Here is a 24,824-nt window from a genome sequence, read left to right on the forward strand (position 1 = left end):
GTTTCAGTTTTATACCATTAGTATAAATTTGTTTTATAGTAAATTATAATTGTTTTTGGTTATCTTCAAATCACTACAATTACTAGTGGATGCACTCGCTTGTCAAGCGTTAAAATATATTATTCAGAGGTCATCAATCATTCACAAATTTTGACAAACCTTAATAATAATAATCTTAAAATAATACAGACTACATGTAAATTGATTTCAAAGCATCTCTTTTACTTTATTGCAAAAAAATCACTAGAGTTGCAAAAATATACAGATTCATTATAGTACACTGCAGGGACATTTGATCACAATAACCTATTTAAATTTTTAAAAAAACTACACCTCTGCATTATTTAAAAATCCATTCCTATAATTAAGCTCATCATATAAGAATTATTAAACATCAAGAACAAACACAACATTATATTACTAAGACATTTTCATTGGTCGATACATCAATCTGATTAAATTAAGTAAATAAATATGTAAATAACAAAAAGTGTATGTATTCGATACAATATTTTAAACATAAAAATACCATTAGCAATTACTAAAAAAGTTGGTTATACATTACAAAGATTGTAAAATGTTGTTGATAATCGGCAAAAAGTAGAAACTACTAAATAAAGGTACTACATCAACTAAAACAACAAAAATCTCAATAACAAGAAATAATGTGAATGAAACCATAACCGAATAAAACTACAGTAAAATGACATAAAATGAATAGAAAACTAAAATTATCCTGTCACCAAAACAATTATTAAATTAAAATTGTTTATAATTATAAAATTGCAGAAACCTTGGTGGTATAGAAGCATAGAACCCTACATTTGAGAAATACTATTGAATTTACATTTTGTTCTCATTAAATTATTCATTATTAGTCAAATTATCCTGGTAGTTACAGATTACCAGCATTTAACATAGATATAAATACAATATTTAGTGCTTTTTATGTAAATTATTATAAAATTATTAGTCTATAATGCACCCATTTTACCAGAATATGAAACTAGTCTTTATTACTAAATTAGCAATACCTCACATCCCTATAAATTGAAAAATACAAAAACATGTTTGTTAAAATTCCTTTTTAAAACGGAGACATTTTTAGTACACTGTAACAAAAGCTATAAAATAAAACCAGGCTGTCAATCAAGTTCCACTCATTGCATTCTATTTTGTAACAACTAAACAACAAGAGGGAACTCTATTTCACCATAGAGTAAAGATTGCTTTATGATTCCACGTTCAATTGTATTTTGAAAATGAGTAACTTAGGGAGTTTCATTCTATAGCATTGATGCTGCATACTAAAAAAAATCACTATTGTGATGAATATAACCTTTTAATTGTTTTGGCCAATTTTTATATTAAATTACATTTAGTACTGAAGCTATATTTTTATTTATACAATAATTATACATGCACATATTTATCAGGGTTTAATTGTAGGATTGGGTAGTTTACATTGGAATGCACACACAAAATCAAGGCAAGAACGAATTTATATTCATTTAAAGTTAATGGCTTCCAATGCAGATATGAAAACATTGATGTACCGTATTTGTCATTGTCATCAGTGGATACTAATTCACTTTTAAAACTTACCATTAAAATCTATATTATTATTATTATTGTTATAAAACATAGGTAAACCATAACCTAAACTAATTGTAAGCACAAAATCATTTACATCTTTTCTATTCTATTACTATTATTCTGGTGGGTGCTCAAGGTGTCAATCTCTTTCTTTTGGTCAATTTCAGAATACTTAGTTTCCAATTTCACTCTTTTTTCTACTATATTAGACATCATTTCTGTTCTTATACCATGCTATTGTGGTCAGCCTGAAAAAATAGTATAACAAATTGTAAATATAAATAACTTGCAATGAATCAATCTTAGACAGTTAATAATTATCAGTTCATGTAACTATAATGATAAATAGTAATTGGAATCATATTGCTGTGTTTTTGTAATGAATTTACATTAGATTGGCATACTTCATTTCTGAAAAATATTATTCTGGCAACCTTTTTTGAACACAAACCTGAAACATTGTTTTTCAAAATGTAATGAAATAAATAAATGTTAAATTGAATAGAAAAGAATAGGGAAGACAGAAAATGGGATTTACGTATACAAAATGTCATTCTAAAGCATGGTGGGATTCAAACGCCTTAAATCACAAAATCTTTGAGAACCTGGGCATTAGAGTATGAAAATTGTTGGTGAAATGTTTTCATGATTCAATATGACATCAAATTTATAAATTTCAATGGTTAATAGGTTTAAACACACCTGATTGTATTCTTGCAATTTGATTGGTCAATACGCATCATTGTCATTTGGAATTAGCCCTACCTAACGAAAAAGTGATATCTAATGGTGATAATTAACATGCTTTAATGCATGTTCAGCTTTCTGTAAACATTTTGAGAATTTTAGCCATGCGACCTTGTTGACTGATCTTGTTCAAAAATCAATACAATACTACTTATAGTACACCTAAGTATAATTTTATATTTTCTTTTAAAAATTAATGAATGAACTTACCTGCAGGTTACCACGAGCCTGTTTCAGAACATCATGCGTTTTTGTTACTATGGATACAAACAAGAAAAACTTATTTATTTATGCTTTAGATTTAGGTATTGGTGTTTCATTTTACAAATTTAAAATAGATGAAGTGTTTTATTTATTTATTTTTTTATTAAAATAAATAAATAAAAAGCATGATGACATAATTATGATTGTTTGAAATTAAAAATCATTTGAATATTACATTGATTGTAAATGGCTGATTCCATTCCTTCCTTCATTCGATTAGTGGATTCTAATGTCTTCAACGTTGACTTCATCACTTTGTCTTGGTACAGTAATTTCTTTCTCAGCCTGCTCAACTCATCTTTAGGTGGTAGGCTTGCACTCCAGAATAAAGACAGATAATGAACACACTCTTCTAAGTGTCTGCGAAGAGTCTGTGTACCATGTGACCATCCAGACAGAGAAGTTCCTAACGCTCCCTAGAAAATATAACAGCATAGTTATGATAATGTTCTTTCAACTATTGCTAATTCCTCACTTGAGGAAAGAAGAGATATGCTTACACTTGCAGTTGGCAAAAGGTTGTTGAAATGATTTTAGGAATCTGCTTCCCCATATTACAAACTTTGAGAACTTTAATATCTAATCATTTGTTTGAAATTCCACAATTTAAGACTCAAAGATACAGGATGTCACCTGTACCCACTTTGGTTCAAATTTTAAATAAGCATCATAGTTAGATAATAAATGTTATACTGTATAAGCATAATAGTTAAAAGTATGGTTTTAAATAAATTTTATATAAGCATCTTATTTATCTTAATCTTTAAAAAAAAACAAATTTTATATAAGCATTAAAATACTTAGTTAAATAATTAATTATTTAGCTATATTACCGTCTGTAATTTTAAAGGCATTTTTGTATGTTTTTATTGCTATAATATTGTATTGTGTTTTTATGTTTGATTTTTGTGTTCTGTCCATATTTTTTATACTTTTATAGTTTGATATATTTTATATATGTAAATACAATGCTTTCAGCTTATGCTGCCTTTTTATACCACAACAAATAAATAAAAAAGTAAATGTCAAGTTAAAATCAGTAAAATATCAAATAAAATATACCAACAAAGAATTATGAGAATGAACTGATCTGTACCTCTTTTGTAAATTTTTCTTTCAAATGCAACTCAAGAGCATTCAACGATATGCGAGATTCATTCAGAAACGCCCTCAAAGACTCGTAGGTTGGCAAAGTTCCAATAGCGTACATTTTGTCCGTGCTTCCTTCATGATTACTAGCTGTAGCTTAAAACCAAAAAAATTTTTTTCAAAATTAATGTTAGTAACTGCACTTCCTCGAATGATTGTAACAAATGTAGAATTTCTGCTCCCAACCAGTCTTCCAAAAAAGAATTGTTGATCAAGAAAGTCTATCAAGTGCGAACATAGTTTAATTGTATATTACATTGATAACAAGAATTTTTGCATGCTAATACCGATTTAAAATTTTAGAAAAACACTAACAATTCATTATAGGTACCATATTGCATAGTAGAAAAATGAAAAAAAAAATGGATACATCATCGAGAATAAATTTAGTTTTCTTTACCTTCTGACCCAATCAATGTTGGATCAACCATAATATCAGCATCAAATGGATGCATACCAAAAGATTTTTGTGGACTCGTAAAACTGGCACCCTTTTTCCTTGATGAACCTGACATCTTTTCTCTGATATCGTCTGTTGACCTGTACAATGCTGGATTTGAGTTCCTCAGTGGGTCTGTAGACCTTGAGGGAGATCCTTCTGAAGCATTTTCACCTTCAATTGAAGTAAAAATATATAAATATAGATATTCTCGGATAAGTACTATAAACTGTAGGACCAGTGTACATGAATGCATGAATAAAATACTTGGGTGTACACTTTAAAGAAGCCAGTACATCTTTTGAAACGAGTAGGGGGTTACCCCATTGTTCTAGTTCATACGCAGTTACTCTCTTGGACAGAAGGAAGAGCATCGAAGGTGGCTGCATTGATATGAACATTAAGCCTGGGATAAAAAAAACCCAAAAAAATCATTAAAATTTGCAATCTCTGTTTTTATGATCGTTAAAACTGACCAATCAAATGGTTTACAAATTACGTTATCATAGTTTGTGAACAAAATACGTACCAATAATAGTTCTTTTAATTAACCTAATTTTACAACGCGGTGATGTTTTTCACCTTTTAAGCTCTTATACTTCAAAATGTGTGCAAGTCATACTGAACTTTGTAATATATTACTATATTAGTATAAGCATAGATTAAGATATCAAGGAAAACATGTTCTATGCTAGGTTGCAGCATCAAGAATCCAGGACAATTTCAATGTTCATGCGGGCCCGGCTGTGTGTAGCCGACCTTCGGTTTGCAACACTTCACGTGAGCATGTCCCAGCGACGCTCATTAGAACCAAGAAAACCATGAACAATTGCGTAAAAATGTGTCAATATCAGTGGTCCGACTCGATCATCGTTATTAGTATTTATTTTCAACTTCGATTTTTAAACTCAACACAACTCAACTCAATGTTGACTGGAAAACAGGCTTTAGGGAAAAGCATTGTTGAAAAGTGTAAGTCCAGGTATGAACTCAATATGTTTATTCATATTCTATAAATGTGGTATTATTATAACCATTGGCAAAGTACAAGATAATGGCAAAAACTACAGTTAAAATTCCTTATGGATGGAATGCAAGTAACGTTATTATCAATAACAAGAGCTAGACAGTTTATGTGCCGCTGATATTATTAGGTTACATCATGGAGAAAAAAATAATCTTTTCTTCCAAGAATATATACACTGCAGTGCCTGCAGGATGTCAAGTTGTTACTATTGGGAAAGTATAGCAATGTATAAATACAGTTGTTTACACATTTCTGATGGATGTTTATACATTTTTCAAAAAATACTATTAAGATCTATTACCATTAAACAACTGCCTTGTTACATGCCTCCTGTTGCCGGTCAATTCATCTATATGCATTTTATCACTCTGCTTTTTATCCTTACTGTTGATGGTTACCGAGGTAACAGATGTTTTGCTACTTGGTGACCATTTTTCCCGCATCACTTCCTCCAGTTTTTGTCTTAAAGCATTATTCGTCTCGATGCTTCGTTCTAATTGGACACGAAGACGACGTATTTCATGCAGTAGTTCTGAGAGGTCTAAACCGGAAGCATCTTTTATGTGGATGTAGCCTGGACTAGCAGAAGAGCTTTTTGCATCTGAAAAATTAAAGTTCAAATCAAATCAACTTTATTGTTTGATCCATAACTAAACGTACATGGAAAAAATCTTTTTTGGACAGAACATAAAAAATAGTATTAATAACAAAAATTGATATATATATTGTATAAACAAAACTCCCATATTAAACTTTAGAGGGGAAATGGAGGGAATCTAACAACATATACATCAAAACTACCAACATTTAAAATACAATTTTTGTTTACCCAACCCCAAGCCTATACCAAGTGTGTAATTGTTGGGTCATAACCCTTTCCAAGAATTGATACTTACCTTTCTGATGCAGTTGTTCAAGAATGTTAAGTTCAAATTTAAGTGAGCCAACAAGGTCGATATTCTCTTGTAGCTGTTCCGTCAGATGTTTATTTTGTGATTTTAACCTAATAAATAGAACAGAATATTATTGCACTACTAATAAAATAGCAAGTAGCAGTAGCAGTAAAATCATAGTTTTGGGTAGTGAGCCCTTCCGCTTGATGTGAGCTAAATGCCTGGTTTTTTAGAATGTCTGCAGGGTTTCAGAATGGAGTTAAAATAGAAGTACAGACTTTGAAATCTTTGGAACTCCAGTTTTGAGCTTACCGTAGAACATATTAGTCATATTTTAAGAACAAGTGTTTTTACACAGTATTTGTCGTTAATTTGTCATTTTTCTTTAAATGTATAAACTATACCTAATTTGTGTTCAAATTTATCCAATATTACATAAACCCAGCCTTTTAAAGGAAACATTAACATTTTATTGGATATAAAAAGTTTTATTACATGGCTAAAAAATGATCTTACTTTTGTAATTGTCGTTTGTTTTTCTTCAGTTCTTCAACAATATCATGGAAAGCAGAATCTTTTTCATGTAAACGTTCTTTAAGTAACTTATTCTCTTCCGTTAATTCTACATGACTCTGATATATAAATATATCAGTATCTAAAAATAAAAACAACCAATCATTACCGCTTTGTTTGCTCATTTTGAGACTTTGTTTGTGTAGACCATTGTATATGATGTGTCTTGTAGTTGCAGTTCTTGCCTAAAACTTGTTTCCCACTAGATGCAACGCGAGGACGTAGATGCATTGCAAGCAAGTTGACCAATGACAACATTGATATAACTAATTATAGTAAACATTGCATAACTGTCAAACTGTGATTGGTCAAATCACTCGTTGCGCTTTACGTCCTTGCATTTTGTCTCAAAGTGAGCATCAAAGCTGAATATCATCATCAAACAAATAACATTTGATACAGTTGGCATACACCTGTTGCAGCATAGATTATTTGTCTTTCAAAGGAGTGTCTATAATTGTTCTACTCCGCGTTCAATTGAATAGCTGCCTTTTCAATCTAGTCTCTCGTTCAAATTAGGTGTGTTATAATAAAAATAATGAATATTTCATATTCGTGCAATGGGGCAAATAATTTCATTCTGTGAAAGATGAAAATATAACCTTCCACCTCATGGAATAATTTTCACATTGCACTTATAAACATTCATTATTTGTACACTAGCATCTACTTTAAAATTACTAATTCTAATCTAAACTCATCAAGAATACTATACATACCTCCTCCACCGTTGCTTAACTCTGCTAGTTTGGCCTCCAATTGTTCCCGTAACCTATCATTGACGGTAATCGACTCCTCCAGTCGTTTACGTAAGGCTCTTATCTCTTCAAGGTGTTGCTTAAGGATTGCACTGTCACTCATTCCAGAGATTTTCGGTGAATCTGCAAGCAAGTGCTTATAAAGATCCAGTTCAGACTTTAAAGTTTCAACTTGTTTTTCACTCTGATGTAGCCTTGCTTGTAATCGTGACATATCTGGTTGTGAGGTCATCATTTGTGAGGTTTGTGTAGATGCAGTTGTTGCATCCTTGTGTGCCCAAGTGACACGTGTTTGAACTGCTGCTTCTGAACTATCATCCTCATTCGTTCTACCAATGGTTGTTCCTCTTTTCAATCTGGATGAAGCAGACATCTTTGGTAGATGACCTCCCTGAATGTCTATTGAGTCACTAAATTGCTCAAATTGATCTTTAACAGTGTCTTGACTTTCTCCCCCATCACTTGAAGCATGTGCACTGCCCACCAAATGCTGTAAACAGCTTCCAACAAAGTGCTGGTGACTTCTGCCAACTCCCTCCTGATGACTGATGTCAAATGGAAGATCAAGCTCTGTATCAGTGGCGTCGCCATCATCTCCAGGTTGCATAGATTCTGTATTTGCTGTTGTCTGGAATTGCATGGATGAAGTGTCCTCGGTTTCAGATATAGGTCTACTGTTGGTGGAGCTAAAGCTTCCCATGGCCTGAAGATGCCTTACTTGGCGACGTAATTTTGTAATCGTCTCATTCTTTTCGTGAACTTCCTTTGCTAGTCTAAAAAATAAAAATATTATTTGTCTCAACATTTAATCTAAAAAGATTATATAGATTAAAACAGGGGTGTTCAATAATGAAACCAGAGTTCAACAATAATAATGAATATTATGCCTGCAGCAGTAAATATTAGTAAGACACAGAGAAATAATCTCTTAGTTACTGAAAAGAAATGACAATGCTGTTGGTATCAGTGGCTGGATCTCAATGGAGCTTTCGGTAGCACTAAAGCTTCCTCAGTTCAATAGAAAAAATCTATTTATATGAAAGGAAATTTGAGTTTGAATAAAAGACTGAAGTAGTGGTTTGAAATGTTGGTAGTTTGAGCAATATGCTGTAAAAATGGCTACCCTCACACTGTATTTACCTTTCAAGCTCTTTTCGTGTCTCATCAGCTGATTTCTTGTTCTCCCCCAACAAATCTCTTAATTTCTGATTTAGTTCCTTCCTCTGTTTTATTTCCTTTTTCAATTGTTGTATTTCAGCCTTACGTCTGTTTTCCAAAATGTCTCCTCTGCTTTGATCAGATTTTCTGCTCATATGTTCTGCATCAAAAGGTAGACAAAGGTACAATTTACATTTCATGTTTTATAACACACAGAATATAATGTTAGTTAGTGATTTCTAAAATTGAGAAGGAAATTTTAAAATTTAGAATATGTTCCTTTATATTCAAAATAGCATATATATATATAATTTTACCTTCTAAAACTTTTCCCAAGTCTTCAGCCATAATTTTGCTCTTTTTTACCTTCTGTCTAGCCTTCTCCATTTCACTGGGTGAGTTATCCTTCTCCTCTTCTCTCTTTTGTGAAATCTCCTCCATGGCAGACAGAGCCTCATCAATCAATGCACGCAAAGTGCTACATAGTTGTTGGGAATCTTCTAGTTGCTGCTTCAGAAGCGCTATTTCTGCCTCATTTTCCTTGATCAGTTGTTCATTGTGGGCCAATAAACCAGGAGGAACAGGAATATTGGAATTAACCTTCTCAACAAGATCATTATTATGTTCTTGTAATGTCATGTTCACATTATTTGCTTCTTCAACTTGATCTCTTAGATTTTCAACCTCTTGCTGAAGTTTTTCAAATGCTTGTTGATTGGCAACAAGTTCAAACCATGCTCCACCGCCATCAAGGCTGGAGCTATCTGTCCTGCTTGGGCTTGCAACTCGGGCTGGACTAGATGTATTGCTACGATTGCGTAAACGGCTTTGCAGACTTCTTAGAGCTCTACGACTACGCTGTAGATGGAGCTTAAGAGTGTCTACCTGACTTTTAAGTTCACTAACATCATTAGTCTGGCCAAACTCACTTAAAGAAATGTCTACCATGTGACTTCTTTCAGAAGGCGATGGGCTGGTAGAACCAGACCGATCATCTGGAGACAGCAAACTAGCACCCGATAATTTGCGAGAAATATTATCAAAGTGTGCTCTCAGTAAGTTTGAATCACTGTGATACCTCTTTGGTGTTCTTGGCACCTGAATACCAGCATCCTGCATTTCTTGGCGGTAGCGTCGAATACGATCAGACTGCTGCCTTACTGTACCTTCTGTGGCTTGTAATTTTGAGTTCAGTTGTTTGTACCGTTTTTTTAAGTCATTAAGATCACAATGAGCTTGCTCCAGCTGTTTTGTCAGAGTACCATAAGCAGTGTCATCCAAAGCCTTGACTCTTGTCCCAACCCTAGTCTTTAATGGTGAATCTGTTGATAATTCCTTCTGAGTTTCATCTAAGGTGTCTTTCAGTCGTTCAATCTCTTTTGCCATATCAACAATTAGCTCTGGATTAAAGCTTGGTTGCTCTCCTTCGCTAGAACTGTTAAGGTCAATATGTCTCTTTAAAAGTTCATTTAGGTTTTCAGCATTTCTCAATTGCTTTTGTAACCGTTCAATTTCAATGTGAGCACTAGGTGGTGGTCTTGAGTTTTGCACTTCTTCCAATTCTTTTTCTAAAGTTTGGAATTGAGATTTCATATTTTGTAGTTCCTTATTGTAACCAATAAGCTGTGACTTCAATTGCTCATTCTCTGCCTGCAGTTGTCCTAATTGGTTCTTATCTGGAGACCTTTTCTTTAAAGCTTGTTGAAGAGCTTTATTTTGGGCTTCTCGTTCCTGAATGATTTCTTTGGCTTGTACTAGTTTTTGCTTTAATATTGGAACAAGGTTTGCTGAGTCTGTATTAGCTGAAGCACTTTTTAATTGTTTTTGCATTGCACTGCTCATTTTTTCCGCTTCTCTTAATTGGGATTCCAATCCATCTAGTTCATCCTGGAGTTCTTTCTTCTGGTGTTGAGCCTTGTGAAGTTGTGATGTCAGCTGCGCATTTTCTCTTTGAAGAGTTGTCATGACATTTCTTCCAGGCTGTATAGGAGACTCCGGTCCAATTCCTAAGTGATGCCGTAAAGCCTGATTCTGTTGTTCCTTTTCTTGTAGTAATGTATCTTTGTCTTGTAAAAGAGACTTAGCCTGATCAAGTTGCTGCTTCAGAACTGGAACAACATGGCTGTCAGTCTCATCAAGACCATCTCCTCTACCTGGACTAGAAGCAAGTCGTTGTTCTAAGATTTTAATTTCTTGCTCCAATTCTTTGTTCTTATCTTTCAGTTTTTTGATTTCTTTCTTTGCTTGTTTAGCTCCACCAGTAAGTGTCTCTTCTTGTCCTGGAATACTCCTAAGATCATCATCCAAACTTCTTCTGTTTGCTTCAAGAAGTTGCAACTGAAGTTTCATAACTTCCTCTTTCAGTTCTTTAGGTGACATGACATCAACATTACGAACGCTAATGATCTCCTCCACTGGTGGTGGTCTTGAAGATGCTTGAGATTGTGCAGTATTTAATCTGATGACATCAGAATCAGCATCACTACCAACGCCGCCACCTCTTTGTTGCAGGTCTTTAACACGTGACTGAAGGTCAGCATTCCATCGCTGGCTTTCTTCCAATCTGTCTCGCAATGCCTGCAGCTCATTTTCATTGCCTAGATTTCAAATATCAAAAAAATAGTTTTTTAAAGAAATATTCATATTGATTTACCATATTATAAAGAGATTTTAATATTTTGCTTTTTGGTAAGATTCTAACAAAATTGTCAACTGAAAAAGAGAATTGTATGATGATGGTTTTCATTGCAAGTTTATAGATATCAGAAGAGCATTTATTTATTTCTATTTATTTATTTATTTCACCTTATTTATAGAGGGTGACCCTAAACAGCGTATGCTGACAATCAAGGGGCCCTCTTTATGAGTTATGCCAGTGGCTATGTGTGACAGTGGCTGTGTGTATACTAGTACACCGGGTAATATATATCTACTGAAGGTATACTCAAGACAATCTGTCAGGTAATCATGGAAGAAGTAATAACACAGATTAGCAGAGTAGATTTCAATTTCAATGAACTTTCTTAGTCTTTATTGCCACAATTAGTACAATCCTTTAAATATTAAATTGACACTTATTGAACTCACTAGTAGTATGTTCACTATCCAAATCACTTAAAGTTTGTGAGCTAACTTGTCTTTCCAAGTTCTCCCTCATTCTATTGTTCCGCTTGAGTGCTTGTTCCAGCTGTTTTCTAAGTGACTGAACAGCAGCAAGTTCAATCTCAAATGCATCATTGTGCGTTGTATTCTTTGAGTCACCGTTGTGTGTTATATTCACATACAATTGTCTTTCTGCTTTAAGTGCCTTGTTTAAGTTCTCCATCTCTCGCACTTGAGCTGCTAACGCTTGGTACAGCTATATTAAAAAATATGCATAACAATTAACTTATATCTTAATTCAGTCAAATGTTTAATCAATTAACTTATCTTACTAAATTGTTAATGGCAGTCAGCTTAGATATTGCAGAATTTATCAATAAGGAAACCTCTATTGGCTGTTATCGAATGATAAATGATTAAAAATGGAACCATGAGTAGTTCATTTAAAAAATAGGGTTTTCGCTAATAAAGGAGTAGTAATTTATATTTGGGGAGAACCACCAGATTTGGGAATCACTGACTGACCTCTGTGTTTCTTACCTGATCATTTGGTGCCTGTCCATCAATAGTGTCATGTGATGACATTGTATGCTTTGGTTGTTGAAGGCGTAGCTCCTATAAAAAGAAAGCAAGCATTATGGCAAACAAGGTTTGTTTTAATCACTCTAAAGCCATTAATATATGTTCACACCTGGTGCAAAGCCTGACAAACAATGTTACTTATTAGGGCTACAAATTTGCTGAATCAGTCAAATATTTCATTGTACCTTAATAATATTGTCTTTAACCTTCCCAGCATGCACCAAAGCATCAATATGATCTTGTTTAGCTTCAAGCTCACTTTCAAGTTCAATAACTTTACGATGCAGCTTGGCCTAAAATAAAGCAAAATAATGGATTGAATGAAATCAATTAAATTTTGACAAATTGAAGAAAAAAATATTTACATGTTAAGTGGACACACATCTATAAAGTTTTGCTATCTTGTATCTTCATTCATTTAATTTTAATAATAGGGTATAAATAAATCATGATCAACATATATGGATAACTAATTTACTTACCAATTCTAATTTAGCCTGCTTATGATCTCTCTGATTCTGTTGAAGAGCATTTATTGTTTCCCTGAATGAAAATTAATTATCCATAAAATACCACATAGATTGAATGGCCTATTAAGTCGAAAGTTGGCTTATAAACCATGGGTAACAATCCATTAATGTTTATATATTGTATGTTGTGATGATGTATGTATTTTAATTTTAGTAAAGAGGGTCTCTGAAAATCAGTTAACACACTGGGCTAAACTAAACAAAACAAATTAAAGTGTATTCACACTGACTAAATCTGAGTTAGCAAAACATCTGACTGATATTGTTTACCTTGCTTTCTCTAGCAGGTCATTCTTGGTTTCCAGGTCATTCTCTAGTGCCTTCAAGTGATCTTTACTGACACAGTTAGCTCTCATCTCATTTAAAACAGCTATAAATAAACAATAAATAGCATTATAAAATAGGCTGTCTATACTACCTCAGTTTTATTCAATGGACTGGAAGATGATAATTTCCATGCAAGATGTGTAACAAATTGAAATTGAAATATTTTATTTACACTGGGCGACCTCTTCAGTCTGGTCTCCCAAAGGGTCCAGTTATGATCAGTGGCTGTGATGTACTAATACACCAGGGTAACCCCCTACTCGTCTCGAAAGATGTACTAGGTTCTTTAAAGTGCACATGAGCTAGATGTGTAAACTGGACCTACGGTTAATAGTCCTTATCAAAGAAGAAGTTCTACCACCAGAACCATGGAGTGAGTGAGCCTCGAACACCTGCCGATGTTATGGCTACGTAATTACGGTTCCACTGTCTTAACCGCTCGGCCACTCACTCACTCACTTCCAGAACAGATATATCCATATTTGGTAGTCAAAGTGTTATTGACATTATAATTATGATTATAATTATGCTCTCTCAGACAGAAGGGTACGTCTTTATTGGACAATACATTACCATCTCTTGCTTTGATCTCACGTCTCAATCGACCAATCTCATTCTTCATCGCATTCAGGTCTGGACTAGCTGATGGAGGTGGTGTAGAGTGTTGCATATCTTGGAAGAGTTTGTCTTTCTCTTGTCCACTTTCCACCAGCCTTTCAATAGTTTTATCTTTCTCTGCCATAGCAGCACGCATCTTACCCAGTAAAATACTTTGATCTTGTTGAGATCGCGCCAAAGTATCTTCCACAGACTATGCGATAAAGAAATCATATATTGATGTTTAAGTTTCGTTTCAGTTTATAGCTTTATTCAAAGAATTAAGTTAAGATTAAAACCACTAGTGCGTTCTTTTAACAACAATTTTCTAGCTGAATCGAAACAGAAAAATGAAATGAGATTTTGTTTTTTAGTCAACCAAAATGTTGTTAGATTTTTTAGTAACTTTGGTTTATTATGTTTATTCTATGGATATGAATTTCGAAATAAAGAGAAATGAATAAATAATAATACTACAGTGACCATCTTGTATGCTTATACACCAAGGGTGGGAATGTAAAATTAAAGTTAAAATAAATCCAATTGTACCTGAATATCCATATCTTTGTTAGCAATCTCCCTTTGTAATGCTTTGATGATTTCATTCTTATCTGCAATCAGTTTATTATGGCGATCATGTAGTGCTTTGATCTGTCTGTCTTTGTCTTGCAGACTGCCTAACAGGTCCCGTGTTGCTTTGTCGTTTGCTTCAGCAGCTTCTGCCCTCTCTGCCACCATTTCCTACAAGAGAACGTCTTATTGTAAGTATGATGCGGCTATAAAGTTGATTACAATAATGTTTTGCAGTAATATCTATTCCTGGCTTGTGGAAACAAACTGCATCAATTTGATCGCTGATGTTTTAATTGTATGAGCTGTTCTACCATACCAAAAGACTTGGTATACAATTAATTTGATGATACCATCATATCAAGTCAGTGGTCTAACATCAGAGGCGTCGAGCTAAGTTATTTTCATAACTAACTCTGCTCACCAATTCAACTTTTAACACAAAAATCATTCCACTAACATTTAACATTTGATGGAATAAGTTCATGCTGTTGCCTATTTATCAGTATTACAAAGTTTTCTTGACTTAAATGTACTAACTGAGGGGGATTTATAACTTGCTCAGACAGGGCAATCCAATAATTATTCTTATTTAGGTTATTCTGCACTTAAAATTTGCTCTGAGTTTGGTACAATAAAGCTTCAGGCTATGACCACTGATCATGTTGTTACAAAAGATCTTAAAGAAGTAGTCTGGTTTATATCCTCAAAAATATTTAAATTACAATAATAACAAACCTTACCTCTATCAGTTTATCTTTGTTTTTTAGTCTCTGACTCAGTTGTTTTATGATGGCATTAGTGTCATCTTCCCTTGGCGACCCATTTCCTAAACTCTTCATTTCTTCTGATAGCCTATCTTTATCAGCAAGGGCATGTTGTAATTTGCGCAAAATACTGTCTTTTTCAGCAATTGCACGTTGGTGACCTTCGTCAGCATTCTAAAATAAAACACAATTATCAAACATTTTTTAAAGCCAGCCTCTAATTTGTGGTAGATGCTGCATTCATTAGAAAGTTGTGAAGTTGGCGTTTCCCGGTTAATTTGTAAAACACATTCAGTAGAATTTCTTTCTAACCTTGCATTAGTAGTGTGGGAAAACGGCGGATAAGGAACGAGCGGACATATTTATTGCAATTTCTTTAGACCTAAAGTAATATTTTATCAGTGTGTTTTTTTTAACGTCCTGATTTGCACTATTTTCAGTTTTCAGATTTCAAATTTTGCTTTTCAACATGAGGCTTACTAGATACATATGTCTATGCAATCATAGCAACAGGTTTCACCCAGTGTGGTTTTTCCGTGGGTGGTTTTTTTCCCGGTTTTCGACATGAATGCACTTTTAATGAACGCAGCATTAAGAAATACCAGATAAATCTAATATACTCTTATTATTAACATGTTTATATTACAAACTTACATTCATAGCATCATTCTTTGCCTTTAGTGAGTTTGCCAGTTGTCTGGTTTTAGCCTCTTTCTCTTTTACCTCACTTTCAAGTTCCTGAAAAAAATACAAAATATAAAATGCATTTTCAGTCTCTATATTGAACATAAAAAAAAATTGAATAAAAATAAATAAAAAGTTATAAATAACAGTAATAATTGTCATGCTGTAGAATTATTTGTGTACAACTTACATTAATTCTGTCATTGCTATGTAGTAGGTCATTGTTTAACCGTTCCAACTCCTTAACTCGTTCTCTCAATGCTTGCCGTATTTGACGAATCTCATCTTCCTTTGCTTGTACTGCTATAAATTTATCTTCTAATGCATCCTGTAAGAGAATAGTAATACAGTATTAATTAAACACATCTTTATGCACAAACTTTTATATTCTATTGTAAAGCTAATTTGACATGAAAAGTGTGATGTGCCCAAATATGGAAGTGTGATGCATGTGCCCAAATATGGTAGTAATATGACATCATAATGTCCATATGGGCACATCACATTTCTTTGTCAAATAAAGTTTGATAGTGTGGACAGAGCTTGAGAGATGCACGATTATACTATAAATAGTACACTCTAATATTAGGAAATTTTATTTACCTCTAATTCTTTGTCCCTTTGTTGTAAAATTGCCTTCAACTTGTCTACTGTTTTATCTTTGCTTTCTTTTCCATCCTATACAATAAAATATCAATTTGGAATATTATAGTAATTACTGTATCTTAAGTGGAAGCATAAAACAAACTTGTTAACAAACAAAACATTGAAAATACTGTACAGGAAAGAATTGTCAAATAAATTCTCCAGATTTTCTAAATATAGTGACAGCACTCTTGTCTGTTAAAAGTCGTTTCCAAAACTCAGTTTTATTGCCACCAGAATTCCATGACCCTACTCAACGATAATACACTTTTTAGAATCTGAGCAAGGTAAATTCTGGTCAATAGTCCTGCATGGACCTGCTTTTCCTAATGATGAACACATGGTTCCTTAAATGTGCACATGAGCCAGATGTGTACACTGGACCTCCAGTTTTAAGTCCTTTTCCAAGAACACTTGTTCTGTCAAATAATCTCACATGAGCATTATTAAAAATACTTCTATCCAGTATAGCATGCTACTTCTGTGCAAAAAAACAATAGTACTACATTGCTACTTCTAGTTCATGCCTCACTCATGCTATCTATGAGCGATCATGTTATGCGATGTTATTGGCATCTTTCTGAACAAATACATAAATTAAAAATATGTGAAAATCAAAGTTACTTTAAAGAGTTTTAAAAGCTGTGCAATATAAATCAAATTATAAAAATAAAATCAATTTAAACAAAAATAAATCTTTATTAGAAAACAAGGAAAACAAATGTTTGTTGTTCTCAGACTCTATACAATCCTCTAGATATAATTGTTTTTGAAAGACACTTACTGGAGGAGATGATTTTGCAGACTTGGCAAAGTCCACGTACTCCTAAAAACAGAAACACATTGTAACAACGCATATTAGTCAAAAGCTGGCTACACACAATCCACTACATGAAAAATGAATACAATTACTTTAAACAAACAATAAATAAAATCAAAGTCTAAAATACCATTTCAGTGAGCCTATACTATACTCCTTTGTATACAGTATCTAAATTTAGAAGAATTAAAAGCTAAACACAAATTCATTTAACATGCGTAGTGTCTGTAGTCGCATTAGTGTCGCAAATTCCAGGATCATGCTTAAAATAAAATGATTTGTCACAGAAATGTCAATTCTAATTTAGTCAGGCATGTAACATTAACCATGTCATTGCTCTTCTATATGTTTTACTATACTGGAATTAGTAAGATTTGAGGTAATACTAAAATCGAAAATATAAATATGTTAATCCTCATAATAGTTTATTTAAAAACAAAAATGATAAACAATAAATGAATAACAATAATCCATTATTAATAAAGCATTTATTATAGTTGTTATGAGCGTGATAACATTAAAAATAGAATTATAAACATGTTTAAAAAAAAAGAAAACTAAATTTGCAACAACATTAAAGTTGTTAGACTGACCTTAATGACCTGATCTTTCTTCTGGAGAGCATCAGTCAATCTTTGATTTGTGTGCTCTTTGTTCTGTAGTTGCTGCTGGGCATCTTCCAATAGATCTTGGTAATGCTCTTCTGTTAATCCAACTCTTCCAGATACCTGATCTTTAGCATTTTGAAGTTGGTCTTTCAAATCCTAAAACATTAACAAAACATAACTGGTTAACAAAAATGTAATTGTTGAATTACCTAGGTTATTTAGCACAACTTATATTGGCAGAATTTATCGATTGTAATTAAGGCATGGGCACCGCAAAAAAGGCCATAAAATCTCCACAGGTACAAAGCTCTCCTTGACCATTAGACTAAATATCCAGTGTTCACTTTACAGAATAATTCAGAAAAGTTGGGTTTACGTCTGGTCCATCTCAGCTCTTGTCGTCATGCAAAGACAAATGAGTGTTGTTTGGTGGCTAGATGATAGTTATTTATCATATTGTGCACTGTGCATACTTAATGCATGGTTTCTGAATGATATGCACATATCTACGCACAGGATCTAGCGTATGTACCATTTAAATTGCACACAATGAATGCGTGCTGACAGAAATTACTTCATTATGTCAGAGTTGGGAAACATGCATTAAAGTATGATTTTATGCAGCAAAGAAAATTATTTATACATACCTGAATTGTTTTGTCTTTACTAGCCAACAGATTATCCATCTGTGAATCTCCACTTCCTTGTTCTTCTCGTAGACGAGCAATTTCATCCTGTCGTCTGCTCAAAGCTTTCTGAAGACGCTCGTTCTCAAGATCTTTTGCTCGTAGTTTGCCACGCATTTCAGCCATATTGGTTTCTAAATCATCTATGGTACTTCGTTGGCCATCCATACTCTGATGTATGTAATCAAATTAAATAATGATAGATTCTATCACCAGTACATCACATTATTGTTGGTGCAGTACCCTCATTTACTTTTGGCTTGAATTAAACCCTAGCTTTCAGTGAAAGCTCAGTGGTCAACAGGTATGAACGCCAGGCTAGTGATCTGGAGGTGATGGGTTTGAGTCCTACTAGAATACAAATCAGGGCTGTAGCCACCAGTACAGTTTGTAAGGTTTTAACCTTTTTTCAGACAGAGGCCTTTGACAACCCATTGGCCAACTGGACATGATGATGTCATATCACTACAACATTTGGGAATATCACTACAGTGCGTAACTTGATCCTCTATCCCATCATACCTACCTCATGTCTTGATCTTTCTGCTTGGTGTAATTTTTCTCTTGCTTTTGCTAAGGCATCCTCTTGGTCCTCAATTTGATCACACAGATGTTTTATCTATAAAAGTTAATTTCAATAATATTTATGTTATAGAAGTAATACAAGCTTTTTTAATCAAGAAAAGGAGACAGAGGAGGTTAATTTTCTAAAATGATACAATAGTTTACATGCAGCAGGATATTAACAGGAAAAGGGATTCAACCATGTATTGACATGACAAATATTTAATATAGAAGAAATGACAAAATTTAAAGACAATGAAATACTGATAATGTTGATAGTGATGATAATTATGGACTGCGGGTGGTAATGTTTGACCTACAACGTGACATTAATTTCATTTCAGTTCATTACATTTTACAGACAAACATTTTTTTTAAATAAGAAAACAATATTAACTGAACTGAGGATAACCCAAGAAAGTTTGATAAAAAACTTATTTTTATTGGGGTCCCCAAATACAAAAAGAAATGACATTAGCAATGATGATGCAATCTTTATGATGAAAAAAATGATGATGGCAGAATTGTAATAACGTGACAATTGTGAATTGAATACTGATAATGATGAATTATGATTTCTATAATTATAGGAAAAGAATAAACAATTAAACAACACTCACTAATTAGATTTAAAAAATAATTTGGTGATACCAACCACCGTCATCATGATGTTGGGATATTTATAATATATAATTATAATTAATAATGATAATTATAACATAATTACTGATGATAATTATGACATAATTATGGATGATAATTATGACATAATTACGAATGATAATTATGACATACACACTGATGATAATGACAGTGTTAATGATGATAATGGTTGGGTATTGTATTCTATTATAACCTGTTTGTACCTCTTCATCCTTGCCCTTAACAGCTGCAGTCAAGCCTTGGATGGCACGATCTCGTTTGTTAGCATTGCTCTCCTGCTTTTGTAACTCCCTTTCATTCTCTCGTAGTTTACCATTAGCCTCCTGTCAATTTTGAATCAAACATAAACTTTTTTTAAAAATTTTTTATGTGAAACATGTAATATCACTGAGTGTAATCACTATTCACACATTAGGGTAAGTAAACTAAAGCTCTGTCTACACTATCAAACCAGTTTGACAAAAAAAGTGTGATGTGCCCAAATATGGTAGTGATATGACATCATCATGTCTATATGGGCACATAAAATTGTTGTTTGATAGTGTAGACAGAGCTTTACAACTAAATAAAAAAGGATTCTCTTCTAAGTGAATTCCTTACATATTTAAGGTATTTAAGCGTCATCAAGAACTCAGAATTAAAGAATAAAGGGGAATTACACCACCCCACAAAATCCCATTTATTGAGTGACTCACCAGGATTGCAGACTGGATTTGGCTGACCATTTTTATTTTATTATATCTATATTTTATATAAATTTGTCTATGTCTTCAGTTTTCTGGTCTGTATGTTAAATTTATATCCAACCTGATAAGCAGCCTTTTATTTTTGGTGCCTATCATATAGGTTGTGAATAGATTGTGAATTTGTGTCAATAAATAATAGTTATTATTGTGGACGTTAAGTGAAATACAACCATATGATGTTTCCCATGTTCAACACCAGACTTAGTTTAGAGAGCATGAGTTTATTTCACATCCTGTAAGTGGCAAGTCATGTGCTCACTGGTTATCTGTGTTGAAATCAACTTGTGGCTATGAATGAGTTATGAGTATAATTCAAATCATAACACATTCATAATAAATCAATTAGTTTATTATGTATGTATATCATTAAGCCATTTCTTTTCACAAACCCTTAGTTCTTTTAATCAGGTCTTTTGCAAGAATAACAAATATTATTGGCAAATAAAATTTAAAGGTGACCAAAATTAAAAGCATTGTGCTGGGTAAAGGCAGTTGGGCTATGTTTATTTTATGTATTTCACACAGCTTAACTAGTATGTCAATAGCCTTTCCAAAATTTAATAGCCATTAATAGTCTTAATATCTTTCCCATCACCTAGAAGCATAACACACACTGGGATGTTAATGCCTAAGTTTTATATGGTTTGCGCCCTGTTTTGTTGGAGATGTGAATGGGTTATTAGACTCTAAATTTTTTTTCAAATTCACTTGTTGGCAAGCACCCAAAGTTTATGTACCACAAAGTTATTACACAATGCAAATTAAATATGATCTAATTTAGCAGAAAATTGTTAATTGTATTCAATTATAGATAATCAATTGAATTGACCTAGTAACAATAATTTATTATACCTTGACTTCTTGTTGAGCTTTCTTCAATTTATTTTGCATATCCTATAAAGAATAATAAAAATTATGTAAATATTATATACAAACACATTTTTGAAAATTGATAACTACCTCCACCAGAATGATTAGAGATAATGAGTGTTTCTTTCTATACCATAAATCTTCTTATAGTAACCCACACTCTAATAGTAACCCCCCTTCTAATAGTAACTCACCTTAGGTCAATCTATAATAATAACTCACTACTCTAATAGTAACCCATGGGGGTTACTATTAGAGTCACAAAAAGTTATGATGCAGCCGTATTTTGAAAATGAGGAGATAATGTTGATCTCGGGATTGGGGGAGGATTGAGTGTTTTTGAGTTTATAAAATAAAGTTAGAGTTCAACCAAATGTGTTTATTCATACTGTTTTATTATTTTGCTGTGTTGCTGACCGGAAAAGTTGGGGGTGGGTTACTATTTTCAGGTGCCTAATTTAAGATTAGTAATTATAGTAACCCACTACTCTAATAGTAACCCCCTCTAAAAAACAATCAAAGAATAATAACCCAGGGTTACAATTAGAAGAATGACGGTATATGTTATTTAGCAGGATTATTCAAAAAGTTTTTACCCAATTTTCATAAGATTTTAAAGGATGGTTTCATTGCTCTATGGAATGTGATTCAATTTTCATATGCCGAAGTCATATTGATTTATTGATATGTGGCATTGGTGGAGGTTTTGCTCTCTCTGAGTGCCCTGCTAGTATTGTCTGTGATATTTATTTGTTTGTTAGCAGGATAACATCAAAACTACAGGATGGATCTTTACCACATTTAAACCAAAAATAGATATGGCCATGGAAGACTCTATTCAATTTTGGAGGCAATCCTGCCCAGGATCCCAGTTCAAACAGGACGGATCTTTACCAATTTCAATCCACTGTTTGGTCTACACTTTAGTTCAGTATTTTAAACAATAGAAATTTGAAAACAGGGTTTAATCGTTTTTAATTCAGGTATTTAATTGCTCTTATAATATATAATATATATATAAATTAATAGAATTGATTTCTTTGAAAAGACACAATTAAACAAACATGTATAAATTAATACCTTTATAGCTTTATCTTTATCCTTTAATTTATCTTGTAAGGCCTCAGTTGCAGTTTCTAAGTCATGCAGTCGTTTCTCTTGTTCAAGATATAGCTCCTTTAAAAAAATGTACAAATTACGTGTGATTATTTACATTTATGTTGAACCACTTAAACGTACATATTTACCGTAAAAGGCATTTCTTCGACAACTTGTCACAAATAATATTTATTGGAACCAGATGAATTTATTAAAGTAATGTATTATTATTACTATTATAGAATAAAATTGTTCTTTATAACATTTTATCATATTAATTTATCACATAAACAAACAAAAAATGAACACAATTTCTACTGCTTAGTTCCCACTAGGGATGCAAGATAAGGAAGTGATTTGACCAATCACACGCAATAGGTTATTTGAACTGTCGCTTTTCATTGGTCAACATGCTCGCATTTCGGCTACGTCCTTGTGTTGCGTCTCTAGTGGGAACCAAGCCTAAATATGGAATCTGCATCTGTAAAGGACATATTATCAAGGTATATATGAATCCATGGGTTACTATTATATTATTAAATACATACCTTATAATGTGTTTTGGTGGCATCTTTATCAGATTGTTCTCGTTCCATGTTATCCTGTAGAGCCTAATATAAAATGTAGAGTAAGGTTAATTATTTGTATTTGCCATTAAACCAAGATAAAACTACAGTAAACCCTAATGGGGTCTCCTTAAGTCTCCCTATATAGGGAAGTCCCTGGAATAGGGTTGGCCTTTCACAGGAAAATGTTCCACACTCACAAAAAGTATTACTTTGAAAATACCTAGCATACCTACTATACATATATTGCCAGCTTAGAGGTGAAATATAACATTTTATATAGTCCCGAAATTTCACTGGTTTCACTGTTTAATGACGGGAACACGAAAATTATTCAGTCAATATAAACAGTCCTGAGAATCTATAACACAGAGCGGTAGTCAATTTTTCAATTTGCGTTGATTTATTTACATTATTAGGCTATGTAACAAAAAAAAAAGATTCTTACCTCAAGTTCATCTTCAGTTTCTTTTAGTTTGTCTTGTAATTCTTTCAATTCATCTTCTTTTGGTTTCAGCTCAGCTTGTGCATCAGATTTCTCTTTGTTTATTTGATCAATAACATCATCTTTGTTTTTCAAAGCATTGTTTAATTGGTCAATTACCCTGTGTAAATGAAGAGGAGAGCCATATAATGTATTTGTTTCAATGAAGTAGTAAATATATAACACTGAAATAAATTTGATTGGATGATTGTGGGTCACATGGCATGCAAGAGTACATACTATATAACAATCAGGTAATAGTACTTTTTTTTAGTGTACAGAAAATCTTACTATCGTACTAATCATACTCATGTGTCTCTGCGTGAAATCCAATAGCAACATTGTCTGTTGTTCTGTGCGAATGGAAGCAGCGACGAACACAATGCGATCTCTCTTTCACAACAAGATCAGAATAATGTCAATGACAAAAATCTATTTAGAAGTTATATAAAAAACAAATAATGAATATTTTTTTATTCGTGCAATGGTACAAATAATTTCATTCTGGTACAAATTTCATTCAGTGAAATAGGCTCAGGCTTTGCCATGGAAATGGAATTTTGTCTTCCACCTCATGAAATTATTTGTACAATCCCACTCATAAACATTCATTATTTGTTTATTATGTGATCCACAGTCCTCCAATCAAATAACAAGAATCTACTTAGGTGTTTTATAACAGGCTTTTGATTGAAGACAAGAATGCTGTGTGGCTAACCTGTCTTTCTCAGCCAGTGCTTCTTTATTATTAACCTGAGCAGATTGTGTTTGAAGGTTCTTATCTGATAGCTGTTGCTGAAGCTTTTGAGCTTCCTCAAGTTTCTTGCAAAGCTCCTCATTTGCTGACTTCAACGTTTCAGCTTCTTCTAATGCTTGCCTTAAATCTTCATGCAACTTGTTACCATTCACCTGAGCTTCTTGTTTCTTCTCTTTTGTCATTTTTTCAACTATAGAGTCTTTTTCATGTGCTAAACTTTCTACAGCATTTCTGGGAGGGAAAATATTATTTTGAAAAAGATATGTATTTTTTAAATTTAATTATAAATCAACTGACAGTGATAAAAATCTCCACTAAAAAGTTGATAAACATGAAACAGTAAAAATACAAAAATGAAAAAAGGTGGACTACAATATGAAAATACGAGCCTGCCGCTTTCTGAGGCAATATGCATTGTTTGAATATCAGCATATAAGAAAATTTGTTATTAAAATGATATGGAAACTCCTGTGATTACCAGATCTATAGCCTAATAACGAGAGAAAAAAATAACACTGCTCGACACACTACTAACCAAGTGATCTAGTTTAAAG

General features: G+C 32.8%; 1 protein-coding gene across 1 annotated transcript in view; it reads right to left on the minus strand.

Annotated features, from left to right (window-relative positions):
* Window positions 1-201: 201 nt before the first annotated feature.
* LOC144838640 (uncharacterized) overlaps window positions 202-24,824 on the minus strand; it is a 36,268-nt gene continuing 11,645 nt past the window's right edge. The window contains exons 6-37 of the mRNA XM_078694069.1: window positions 24,232-24,501; window positions 23,478-23,634; window positions 23,012-23,074; window positions 22,446-22,541; window positions 21,348-21,389; window positions 19,953-20,072; window positions 19,049-19,141; window positions 18,484-18,693; window positions 17,822-17,992; window positions 17,193-17,234; window positions 16,367-16,441; window positions 15,954-16,091; window positions 15,734-15,817; window positions 15,056-15,253; window positions 14,292-14,483; window positions 13,719-13,956; window positions 13,089-13,188; window positions 12,771-12,831; window positions 12,474-12,581; window positions 12,247-12,321; window positions 11,692-11,962; window positions 8,922-11,201; window positions 8,587-8,764; window positions 7,408-8,219; window positions 6,632-6,770; window positions 6,119-6,225; window positions 5,524-5,823; window positions 4,157-4,369; window positions 3,704-3,852; window positions 2,783-3,023; window positions 2,554-2,600; window positions 202-1,844 (exon numbers count right to left, since the gene is read on the minus strand). Coding sequence (XP_078550195.1) covers window positions 1,821-1,844; window positions 2,554-2,600; window positions 2,783-3,023; window positions 3,704-3,852; window positions 4,157-4,369; window positions 5,524-5,823; window positions 6,119-6,225; window positions 6,632-6,770; window positions 7,408-8,219; window positions 8,587-8,764; window positions 8,922-11,201; window positions 11,692-11,962; window positions 12,247-12,321; window positions 12,474-12,581; window positions 12,771-12,831; window positions 13,089-13,188; window positions 13,719-13,956; window positions 14,292-14,483; window positions 15,056-15,253; window positions 15,734-15,817; window positions 15,954-16,091; window positions 16,367-16,441; window positions 17,193-17,234; window positions 17,822-17,992; window positions 18,484-18,693; window positions 19,049-19,141; window positions 19,953-20,072; window positions 21,348-21,389; window positions 22,446-22,541; window positions 23,012-23,074; window positions 23,478-23,634; window positions 24,232-24,501 — 7,294 coding nt within the window. The 3' untranslated portion in view covers window positions 202-1,820. The remainder of the gene's footprint in view (window positions 1,845-2,553; window positions 2,601-2,782; window positions 3,024-3,703; window positions 3,853-4,156; window positions 4,370-5,523; window positions 5,824-6,118; window positions 6,226-6,631; window positions 6,771-7,407; window positions 8,220-8,586; window positions 8,765-8,921; window positions 11,202-11,691; window positions 11,963-12,246; window positions 12,322-12,473; window positions 12,582-12,770; window positions 12,832-13,088; window positions 13,189-13,718; window positions 13,957-14,291; window positions 14,484-15,055; window positions 15,254-15,733; window positions 15,818-15,953; window positions 16,092-16,366; window positions 16,442-17,192; window positions 17,235-17,821; window positions 17,993-18,483; window positions 18,694-19,048; window positions 19,142-19,952; window positions 20,073-21,347; window positions 21,390-22,445; window positions 22,542-23,011; window positions 23,075-23,477; window positions 23,635-24,231; window positions 24,502-24,824) is intronic.

This window comes from Antedon bifida, chromosome 3 (assembly GCF_963402885.1).
Source record: "Antedon bifida chromosome 3, ecAntBifi1.1, whole genome shotgun sequence".
NCBI classification, from domain to species: domain Eukaryota; kingdom Metazoa; phylum Echinodermata; class Crinoidea; order Comatulida; family Antedonidae; genus Antedon; species Antedon bifida.